The sequence below is a fragment of the Gossypium arboreum genome, chromosome 9 (assembly GCF_025698485.1).
Source record: "Gossypium arboreum isolate Shixiya-1 chromosome 9, ASM2569848v2, whole genome shotgun sequence".
NCBI classification, from domain to species: Eukaryota; Viridiplantae; Streptophyta; class Magnoliopsida; order Malvales; family Malvaceae; genus Gossypium; species Gossypium arboreum.
The window spans coordinates 62,430,205-62,440,511 of record NC_069078.1 but is presented as its reverse complement, the minus strand read 5'-3'; the positions used below and the strand labels follow the sequence as shown (position 1 = coordinate 62,440,511).

The window sequence follows — 10,307 nt, the reverse complement described above, 5'->3', positions numbered from 1 at the left end:
TCTTAATTCCAGAATGCTCCTTTACTTTTTATATAAAAAGAATCGTTGCAAAAATTCCATGAATACACAACATTTTTACTAAATTAAGCATGCATAAATAAAATCAACACCAGAACATAATTAAATCCATGTCTTTTTTTAGCATGGGTACATACACATAAGCATATTTGCATATCACATCATGTAATACACATGTCCTAAAACATTGTAATACACATGTCCTAAAACATTCTCATTCGATCACCTAAAGTAAGTAAATATAGAAACCTTGTTTTCATCACTCACTAGTATCAATTTGATCTTTCTATTTCCTAGCTTTAGCTAATATACCTTGGTTAACAGAAAGTAGAGTGAACTTACGTGTTATCCGAGAAGCAACCGATATGATAAGCTTCAGGGGCATTAGAACCTTGATCTAATGTTGAGGAAATAGATTGAGTCGATGATTGTTTTGAAACAGAAAGAGTTCGATAAGGACGATGTACAGGAGGTAAGATTAAAGCTGATTGCTTGTCCATTGCCAATAGCCGTCCACATTTGTTGTACCAAAGGGTTCATCGTTTTATTACCAGAGAAGAATACAAGCTAAGGAGAATTATTAGAGAATGAGAAAAAAAATGAAAGAGAAAGCAAACCATACTTGCAGACTTTGGTGAATAAAATTTGGTAACTGCATATCCAGTGCTACAAAAGGAAATGCATACGTACATCATTAGCACGAAATAGCTGCAAAAAATTGAATAATAGTTCAGACATTTATACAGAGACCATACCAAAAGAGAATGCAATGCTGTTTTACTTCTGATTCCAAGGAAATACTGGAGGGCAGCAGTAGCGTGCTCCTGTAATAGGGAAATAGTTATTAGTATAACAGAAAGCTTCAGCTTAGTGGATATAATTAACCCAAATTGAATAAAATAGTGTTCACATCATGACTAGAATTTTAGTCCTCTCAAGATGGCTGCACATTACAAGGGAAAATTGACACAACAATATAAAAACAATACAAAAAGGACAGAGCAATTGATGTTCACAAATAACTTGGTAGCACCATAGATCATAGGCTTGCGTAGCTTCATTGCATACTCAACCAGTGCAAAAAAATTGTCAGCACAGACAATTATCTTATCACCATGCTCAAACAAACAAACAAATAAAAATATAACATGTAACACGTTGCACTCACCTCTTCTAATAGTCGCTCCTTTTCTTCCAACTCTTCAGCAGTTAACGGGTCTCCCCTTTCTAAATACACGAGACTTAGTAAAATAGGCCTAAAGAAGATTGTGTATCATAAAGAAACAGATTATATGGCAAAAGTAAAATACCTTTAGGTTCATCCACATCAATAGTGTCCTTTACCTAATTCTTCTGATGTGTTTGCTGATTTTAATTGAAAAAAAAATGCAGTCATAAGATAACTCCTTCTTCTACATTCTTCTACGTTTAAATTTAAACTCGCAGCATCTCTGAAAAGATCTTTCAAGGTTTTCACATAGAATTCCAACATGGTGAATACCAACAACTCTATAATCTACATCAATGATAGTACTTAAATGTAATTCCATCCAAAATTGAAGAAGCATCAGATGTAGGAGAAAGCAACAAATATAATATACACTTTATTTTGCTTGTAAAGTCCACCGTAATGTGGCAAACTATGAACTACGGCACCAAGGCAACTGTGTTTTGGATTCAATTCTCATCAAAATGACCTACAGAGAGAGATTTTGCATTCATCTTTTGTTATAAACAAATTAGGAATGAAATACAGATGGCATGTTAATTTTCTTTGATGATTTTAAATAAAAAAATTCAAAGATGCTTCAAAAGCCAGATAAACTATAACAGGGTTAGAACTGATGCCAGTTTCATTCTCCATATTTCAGCTCTGAATAGCTTAAGAAAAACCATGGCTTCCAAGATTATTTTCCCTGAAATTAGATATCTAATGAGACAGCAAGCAGTTACCTATCTTGTCACTAATACTAGCCGATTCTTTGTCAAGTACATTTCCTTCAACTGAACCCGCAGCTTTGGTCTTGAAACTTAACCTTTGACATCTTCCATTTCCAGGAAAAGTATGACAAATTTTGGAGGGTGTATTTGCAGATACGAAACTTGAACGATTCAACTGCAAACCAAAAGAAAAAGAAAAGAAATTGAAGAACAACGGTATTAATAAAAAACCAATCGAACTCAAGCTTTGTCTCAATCTGTGTAATCAAAGAGTCTACTCTAGAATTCAAATTGCAGCTCTCCTAACCCTAAGACCATGGAAAACAGAATTAACCATGGAAAACGTAGAGGATAAAAAATAAAGTATCATTTGCACTCTGAATTTGACAAATTTTTTATTTCAGTTTTTGAAGTAAATAGTTGAGCCAATCACAAATTATATGCACGACATAGAATCCAAATTTAAAGGATCGAATTATGAAATTTGTCATTTTTAGAAAAATCATGTAGAGAAAAATAAGGATCAAATTCAAGGAATAAATAAAACAGCCGCCTATGAACATCCAAGAAACTTCATTGTACAAACAACAAAAAGTCAAATTCAGAAATTGCAGTTAAACAAGAGAAAAAGCAGCAGGTTCTAAGAAACGAAGCAGAGAAATGGAGAACCAGACTTCAGATTGGGACCTGAAGAACCAGAAATCTGGGTTTTCAAGCAAGGAAGTTTTATCTGGTGATGAGAGATTATGCAGAAAAGAAGTGGAGATTTTGATGGGGAACCTGGGGATTTTTTGCAGCCAAGAAAGTGAAGAATAGTTGAATGAATCATACGATTGTGAGGAGATTTCAAGGTTGTTTGAACAAAAGCCAAGCTTGGAAGAAGTGAAGCAAGCTTTTGATGTGAATAAAGAAAAGAAAGCATACCTTTTCACTTCCCTCTTTATTTTCTTTATCTATCACCTCCTCTTCCTCCGGTTTCTCGTCATCTAGGGTTTCCATCGCCATAGAAATCACCGGTAAAATTAAAAGGAAACTGATCCGTCTCTTTGATGACCCTTACTTCAAGCACCAACCCAAGATTCTGCTCTTACTACCACCGAAAGAGGGTCAACCGAAGCCAGGTTGAAGTAGAAGATCTTTCTTTTACGGCCAGCTTCTTCCGGCAATTAGTGGAGGAAGCAGTCAGGACAAGCTCCAAGCTACGGACTTCCGGCAATTAGTGTAGGTGTATTGACTTGGTGTTGCTGGAAATGGGAAATTTGGGGGCAAATTTTGAGAGTTATTTGGGGGATTTAGGGACTAACGAGCGGGTAATTAAAAATTGGTGATTTTTTTGTGGCGTTTTCACTAAAAACGTCATTATAATTCAATTTTTTTGTGGCGTTTAAGGTAAAATAGCACTATTGATTAATTTTAATTTTTTTATTTTAACATATTTTTATTTTTCTCTTTTGAATTTTTGTAATTTTGAATATTGAACTTTTTAATTGAAATATGGACAAAAATATTAAATTTTAAATTTTAAGTTTTTATTTTTAATTTTTATTTTTAAATTTTAATTTTTTATTTTTATTTTTGAGTTTATTTTTATTTCGGTTTAATGTGTAATTGTAGGCGTGAAATTCTAATTGTGGTTTAAATGTATAGTTGAAACTTTAATTTTGATTTAATCATACACATTTAAAAAATAAATACATCAATATATTTTATATTGAATAAATATAAATATTTATGTATCCATGCAATATATAAATATAAAATGATGTTATATCAATAATTGTGTAAAAGAAAATGAAAAACATGGAGACATGTATCCATGCAATATATAAATATAAAATGATGTTATATCAATAATTGTGTAAAAGAAAATGAAAAAACATGGAGACACAAATATATATTTTAAAAAGAAAATGAGTTACAATTAAAAAGCGTGGAGACACAAATGAGTGCGAGAGAATTTTCGTTCATATAAATAAATATATATTTTAATTAATCAATATAGATAAATATTAAAATAGTATAAACAAAAACTATTAATAAAATTTAAAGTTAAATTTATCATTTAAAACATTTTCCACAAAATATCCCTTCAATCCATTAAACAATATAACACCTTATTAATATATAAAAATATTTTTTATCAAAATCAAGATATCTATTATTGATAACAATAATTAATTATAGGGTTTAAGATTTAATTATTGAATATGATTCACTTGAGATTAACATACTATATACCCATGGCCATTAAACCTTAAACCATAAAACCCTAAACTATAGACCTTAAACCTTAAATATTAAACCGTAAACCAAAAATAAATTTAATCAATATTAAGTATTGCTTCCATAATTTATTATGAACATAAGCTTTTACATTAATATATATGTATATACATCAACATCCATGTGATGTTTTTTGGGGTTTAAGGTTTTAGAAGTTATAGTTTAGTGTTTAGGGTTTTTAAGGTTTAGGGGTTTAGTATTTTAGGGGTTATAGATTAGTGTTCATGATTTTTTTGGGGTTTAGGGGTTTTAGGGATTATATGACTTTTAGCGGCGTTTTACCAAAAGCGCCGCTATTGCTCCGACTTTTAGCGGCATTTTACCAAAAGTGCCCGCTACTGCTCCGACTTTTAGCGGCATTTTATCAGAAGCGCCGCTATTGCTCTGACTTTTAGCGGCGTTTTATCAGAAGCGCCGCTATTGCTCTGACTTTTAGCGGTGTTTTACCAAAAACGCCGCTATTGCTCTTACTTTTAGTGGCGTTTTACCAAAAGTGCCACTATTGATCTATTTTTAGCGGTGTTTTAACAAAAAACATCGCTATTGCTCTGTTTTTAGCGGCATGGTAACAAAAACGCCGCTATTGCTCTGTGTTTTACAATTTTTGCGACGTTTTTTGATAAAACGCCGCTAAAACCCTATTTTCCTGTAGTGAACCAAATTGTATGTGGAAAACCATTCTTTATTGGGATACATGTGGAAAGAACATTTCAAATCTAGGATCCACTTGGACATAAGCTTAGAGTTATTGCTCGTTGACACTAACAACAAATCAACACCGCTTTCATCAGCCAAATTAGCACCAGCTACATTTTCCTCGTTACTCTCAGTAGCTCTTTTATTTTGCAGTTTATAACAATCTGCTTTGACGTGACCTCACTTTTTACAATAGCGACATCTTTTGTCTCGCTTCTTTGATACTACCAAAATGGAAGCTTGCCTATCTACCTTGCTATCCGAACCAAACTCATTGTCGAGTTTGTCTCTACTCAACAAATGACCGTTCATATCTTTGAACGAAAGTTTGTCTCTCCCATAAATCAGGGCCTCCCTGAAAGACTTTTATAAAGGAAGTAAATAGCACAACAATAGCATATATTGATCTTCATCGTCAATCTGAACCTTAACGTTCTTTAAATCATTTAAAAGTGTAATGAATTGACTGATGTGATATCTAAAAATCTCACATTTGTTCATGCGTAACGAAAATAGATGTTGTTTCAACACTAAACAGTTGGCCAGAGACTTAGTCGAATAAAGAGTTTCTAACCTTTTCCATAAGGTGGATGAGGTTTTCTCCATCAATACCTCCTTCAATACCGTATTTGCGAGGCACAACTGAATTGTAGATAAGGCCTTTTCATCAAGCTCTTCCCATTCTATTTAATTTAGATTCTCAGGCTTTTTCCTAATAATAACCTTTTTCAGGCTGGTTTGAATTAGATTTATCATCATCCGAACTTACCACAGATTGAAATTTATGACACCATCGAACTTCTCAATTTCAAACCTTGTTGCTACCATCTTTGAATGGGCTGATATACAAAAATTGAACTAGCTTTGATACCACTTATTAGGGATCGACCCGATTAAACAACGAACAAGTAAAAATAACAGATGAAATTGAGAAATTGAACACACAAATTTAACGTGGAAAAACCCATCCAAAGAGGATAAAAAACCATAGGTAAAGATAATTATACTATAAAGGAAAAAGAATAAAGAGTACAAAAGATGGAGATAAAAACTAAACCCCAAAAACCCGAAAACAAAAAACCCTCAAAACGTAAACACAAAATTCTCTAAAAGTGTTATGAGTTCTAATCTTTAATGGGTGTATGTTTTAAGGTTGTAAAAGAGCCTATTTATAGGCTAAATTCATAGGTCAAATAATAAAATAATCTAGACTAATTAGAGTTTGATTGAAACAAATAAACAAAGTTTAACTGAAAGATAATTTCTCAAATTTGATTGAAATAGGAGTCATACTCAATAGATCCAATGGTTACCATTAATCTCAATAGGCGGTTAGATCTATCCATTAGAAATTTCTCAACTACCCTATTAAATGTTATATAAGTGTGGATAGTTCTAGAACTTTTAGAATCTTATACACATTTTCTACAAGATCTGATCCTTTCTTTGAATTTCTAGAGTTTTCTGGGACATTCCAACAACTTTGTGTCTCAATTTTCTTGCTCTCGCATTGTTCTAAACTTGATCTAGTGCTTCAAGTAGATTTACTCAAGGACGGATCGTGACACTAACAAGCAATAAGTGAATCGATGAGATCGTGACATTGTTGGCAAAAGACGAGACTCCAATCCTTGAAAGCCAAAGTTTATATTGATTGATTCTGACTTTCTGAATTAATGCAATCTTATATTTGAAATATATCATTTACTTAATTAGTTGATAAAGCTAAATCAAGAAAAGAAAAGTTGAATTCATAGTGTAAGTTCATAAATATATGCAACAGCAAGTCCAAGTTAGACAGAGTAAGAAAATTTCCTCTCTGTTTTTTTGTTAGATCTTGATATTAAACCCTGTATCTTCTGTAAGTTGTAGATTTAGTATCTATACTTTAATTAGATCAATTTTAGTCCTTTAACTTATCGAATTGGTTACTTTTAGTTCGTGTACGTTTTCATTTTTGAAGTTGTAATCCTGATCAAATGGTAATAGTTAAATATGTTTTGTTAAATTCTACTATTGCTCTTGTATTATGCATAAAGTTATAGGTCTTGATCCATATTCTCCAACTAGATCATTGTTATCACTACATTTTTTAAAATTTGGAATTTCAATCTTAATGCAAACAACAATCTTTAAATCTATTAACTAATCTTTTTTTTAGTAACATGTGAAAATAATAAGTTGACATTGCATTATACATATGGATGAGGACATGGCATTATATATTTGCCTAATCGATTTTTGAAAACAGCATAACTTAATGAATTTAGTAGCTACCATTTGACGAGGACTAATATTTTAAAATTTGAAACGTATAAAGATGGAAAATGTCCCAATTAAAGTACAAGGACCAAATAGACAACTCAAGCATTGTACATGTACTAATAGCAGAATTTAACTACTTTTTTTGGCCTCAAGAAAGAAAAAATGAAATGTGTATTGCAAATCTGGTTAACTAATAATACATGTTTGGTGCTTTAATGGAGTGAAAGCATAAAACATGGAGTGAAAGATAAGTGTGTGCGTGTTTATTCATTTAGAATTCATGTTTATAGATATTTACGTATCAGATCAACCTAACAGAAAACCAGGAGCATAGATATAGTGATGCGAAGGTGAGGAAGAGGGGATGGAATCTAAATTTTAGTTCAAGGTGGTCAAGAGAGAACTGCCCTCCTTGATGAGCACGAAAACGCTCCCGCCGTCTCTTGAAATCCGCAGGTCTTCATCAAGGTATGTGGTAAGTAACCATGATTCCGAATTGCTGTTTGATAATGAGAACTTCAATGGTGGGCGGCTCGAAATCGTCTTTGCAACAGTGGAAGCTGTGTCTTGTACAGAGTTGAGCAAGCTTTTGATAGGAGCTAGATCGATTTTTTGTCCCATAAATTCCACATTTTCGGGTAAGACTATGGAGTCCGTAAGCTGGGGAGTTCCGATTATGCCTTCCTGAAACTTGATCTGCATACAACAAAATGAAACAAGAAAATTTCATGTTACATCCAGATCTTTCATTTCCTAATGCATTTGGTGACATTCGAAAAGGAAAAATGAGAATGAAAATTTGTTTAGTACGATAGGGTTCGATTACATTCCAAATGCTGGCAGTTGGAGACAGACATAAACAACATACCTGCACTCGCCTGGGACTTCGGACCTCGAACTTTGCACTTGCACTAATAGAACTCGAGGCTAACGGCCCCGAGAATTGGACAGAGTTCTGCACAGTTAAATTTTCAGCATCTATGGTCTGTGATATTTCCTCCACTTTTACTAATCGCAATTGACCCCTTGACAACAGCGGAAACAGACCGGTGAAAGACGTGTACCTGTGCCACAAAACAGTGTATCAAATATCAACACGCACTAGAATCTCATGAAATAAATAAATAAGATACTTAGTGATAAAGCTAGCATCACTAATCATTTGTAAGAAGAATATATACATATTTCCCAAGTGTACTTCATGGTTGCTCCCAAGCAGCACCCTGAGAAATACCACAAGAAAAACCAAGCTATTTTGGCGAAAGCAATTACTATCGAGTAGCAGCAGCGGTTCATTTAAGAAGCATCGGATATGCTCCGAGCTTTCTCTTTATTTAGTTTCACCGAGTTCAATGTTACTCCCGATAACTATCTTTCGGCTACTTCTTTTTTGAGTACAAAGAACAGTGAAGGGTACATCCAGAAAAAATAACATCTGCATTAAGTTGGCCTACATGATAAGAGTGTCTTATAATACTTGTGCTTTATAAACAACTTGCAATACCGAGAAAACTAATAATTTTACGAACCAGATCATTATATATTCTTTTAGGAGTTCTGTTTACTTATTTAATCAAGGCCTAATTTATTGATTGCTAGAAAGAAACCTAACCTAATAGACCAAGAGACTACCAACTTACCATAGCCCATTTTAAGTTATTGCAAAGGCTTATAAGGTCACAGAGTGCTGCATAGAGTTCATAATATCAATAAAACAGTCTATAGCAAACACTTTGCCTTCAACAACAAAGATGATCAACCATGCTATAGGCCTGACCAAAATTGATTCAAATAAGAATAAATAAAATAAAATTTAAACTTAAATAGTTCAAGTTTTCAAATCAAATCAAATAAACAGCTCAAATTTTCATGGTGGGTGAGGCAAATGGTATCTATTCTTAGCCACAAATGTCATATGAGAGCATGTGGTTAAACTCCACCAAGAGCAAAGGCTCATGTGTTCTTATCAGGTGAGACGGTACTACTCTATGAACCTTTTAAGGCTTTTCACGGAATTGAAAGATAAAATCCGCATAAAACCGAGCACGAGCACAGACACCGGAAACAATACCAACCACCGTTGAGGGGTCTATTGACTCCCAACCAACGACCTTCAAAAGCTTCAACAGCGAGTTACCTCCCCTCAATACTCGCAATAGCTTTAAGTAGGCGGTGTTTTAAGGCTCTAAACTACACATACTTGTATGATTCTGTAAACCAAACTCAAAAAAAAAAAAAAGTTAAAATAGATAGATAACTTACGCGAGAATCCATTTGCCATTGAGCAAAGGCAAAGAATCAGTTGGTGCTGGAGTTGGATTCTTAGCCTCAAGCAGAGTTATAAGCTCTACAATCTCAGCTCTCGTCTCACTACTAGCTTTCCACCCACGATCAGTCCCATAAAACGAATCCACTAATGCTTTCTTCAAGCTCTCGATTTCACCCACTTCTTCTTTAGGCTTCTCCTCCTCTGCCTCGGCCTCGGCCACGACCACTCCGCCGCTCTCTGTTTCTGGCTCCTCCATCACCTCCTCCTCCTTGTCCGGGCTCCCCTCGTCATCGTCCGCAGCAAAAACTTGGAAACCGGGTCTTGACCGAATTGATTTTCTGGTCAAAAAGTGAGATACACTGCTTGAATTCTGGGTTCGTTTGATAGAGTTGAGAAGTAGAATTGAAGGCTTTGAAGTGGACTGAATATGTTTTGGAGTTGTTAAGAAAGTCTTGTATGGAAAGTTATTGAGTTGAAAAATCGTAGCCATGGCTGTTCTGGTTTGGAAGTTGTCAAAAGTCACAGCAAAAAAACAGGGGAGATTTAATATTTGTATGAATGAAAATGTGTTATTTGCCATTTAATCCCCAACTTATAGGCTAAATTTTATGTATGTCCTTAAACTTCAAAACGTTTACATTAAATTATTAAATTCTCAAACTTCGGATCAAACCCTTGTATTAGGTGGACCGTTAGTTTTGATATTAAATGCAAGTTTAAATTCGACATGGTTAAAATTATTTACTATTACTAGATTATGATATATTATGTGGATGGACAAATTTATGGAAAAATTATATTTACAAAAAAAATTAAAAACAAATAAGATTTTAAT

The 10,307-nt window shown here is 33.6% G+C and overlaps 1 protein-coding gene across 1 annotated transcript; it reads right to left on the bottom strand.

The window, feature by feature from the left end:
* Positions 1-7,217: 7,217 nt before the first annotated feature.
* Positions 7,218-10,022, bottom strand: LOC108473435 (plastid-lipid-associated protein, chloroplastic-like). Its single transcript, XM_017774982.2, has 3 exons — positions 9,466-10,022; positions 8,072-8,267; positions 7,218-7,899 (listed from the first exon to the last, which is right to left on the bottom strand). The coding sequence occupies exons 1-3, from the start codon at positions 9,960-9,962 to the stop codon at positions 7,582-7,584; spliced, it is 1,011 nt and encodes a 336-aa protein (XP_017630471.1). The 5' UTR covers positions 9,963-10,022; the 3' UTR covers positions 7,218-7,581.
* Between the last annotated feature and the right edge of the window lie 285 nt (positions 10,023-10,307).

Bases quoted from the DNA above. Each gene is read 5' to 3' on its own strand.
- LOC108473435 (XM_017774982.2), bottom strand. From the start codon at position 9,962: ATGGCTACGATTTTTCAACTCAATAACTTTCCATACAAGACTTTCTTA. The intron at 8,268-9,465 runs GTAAGTTATCTA...TTTGTGGCACAG, and splicing joins AATGGCAAATGGATTCTCGC to GTACACGTCTTTCACCGGTC. The intron at 7,900-8,071 runs GTATGTTGTTTA...TGTTGTATGCAG, and splicing joins GAAGTCCCAGGCGAGTGCAG to ATCAAGTTTCAGGAAGGCAT.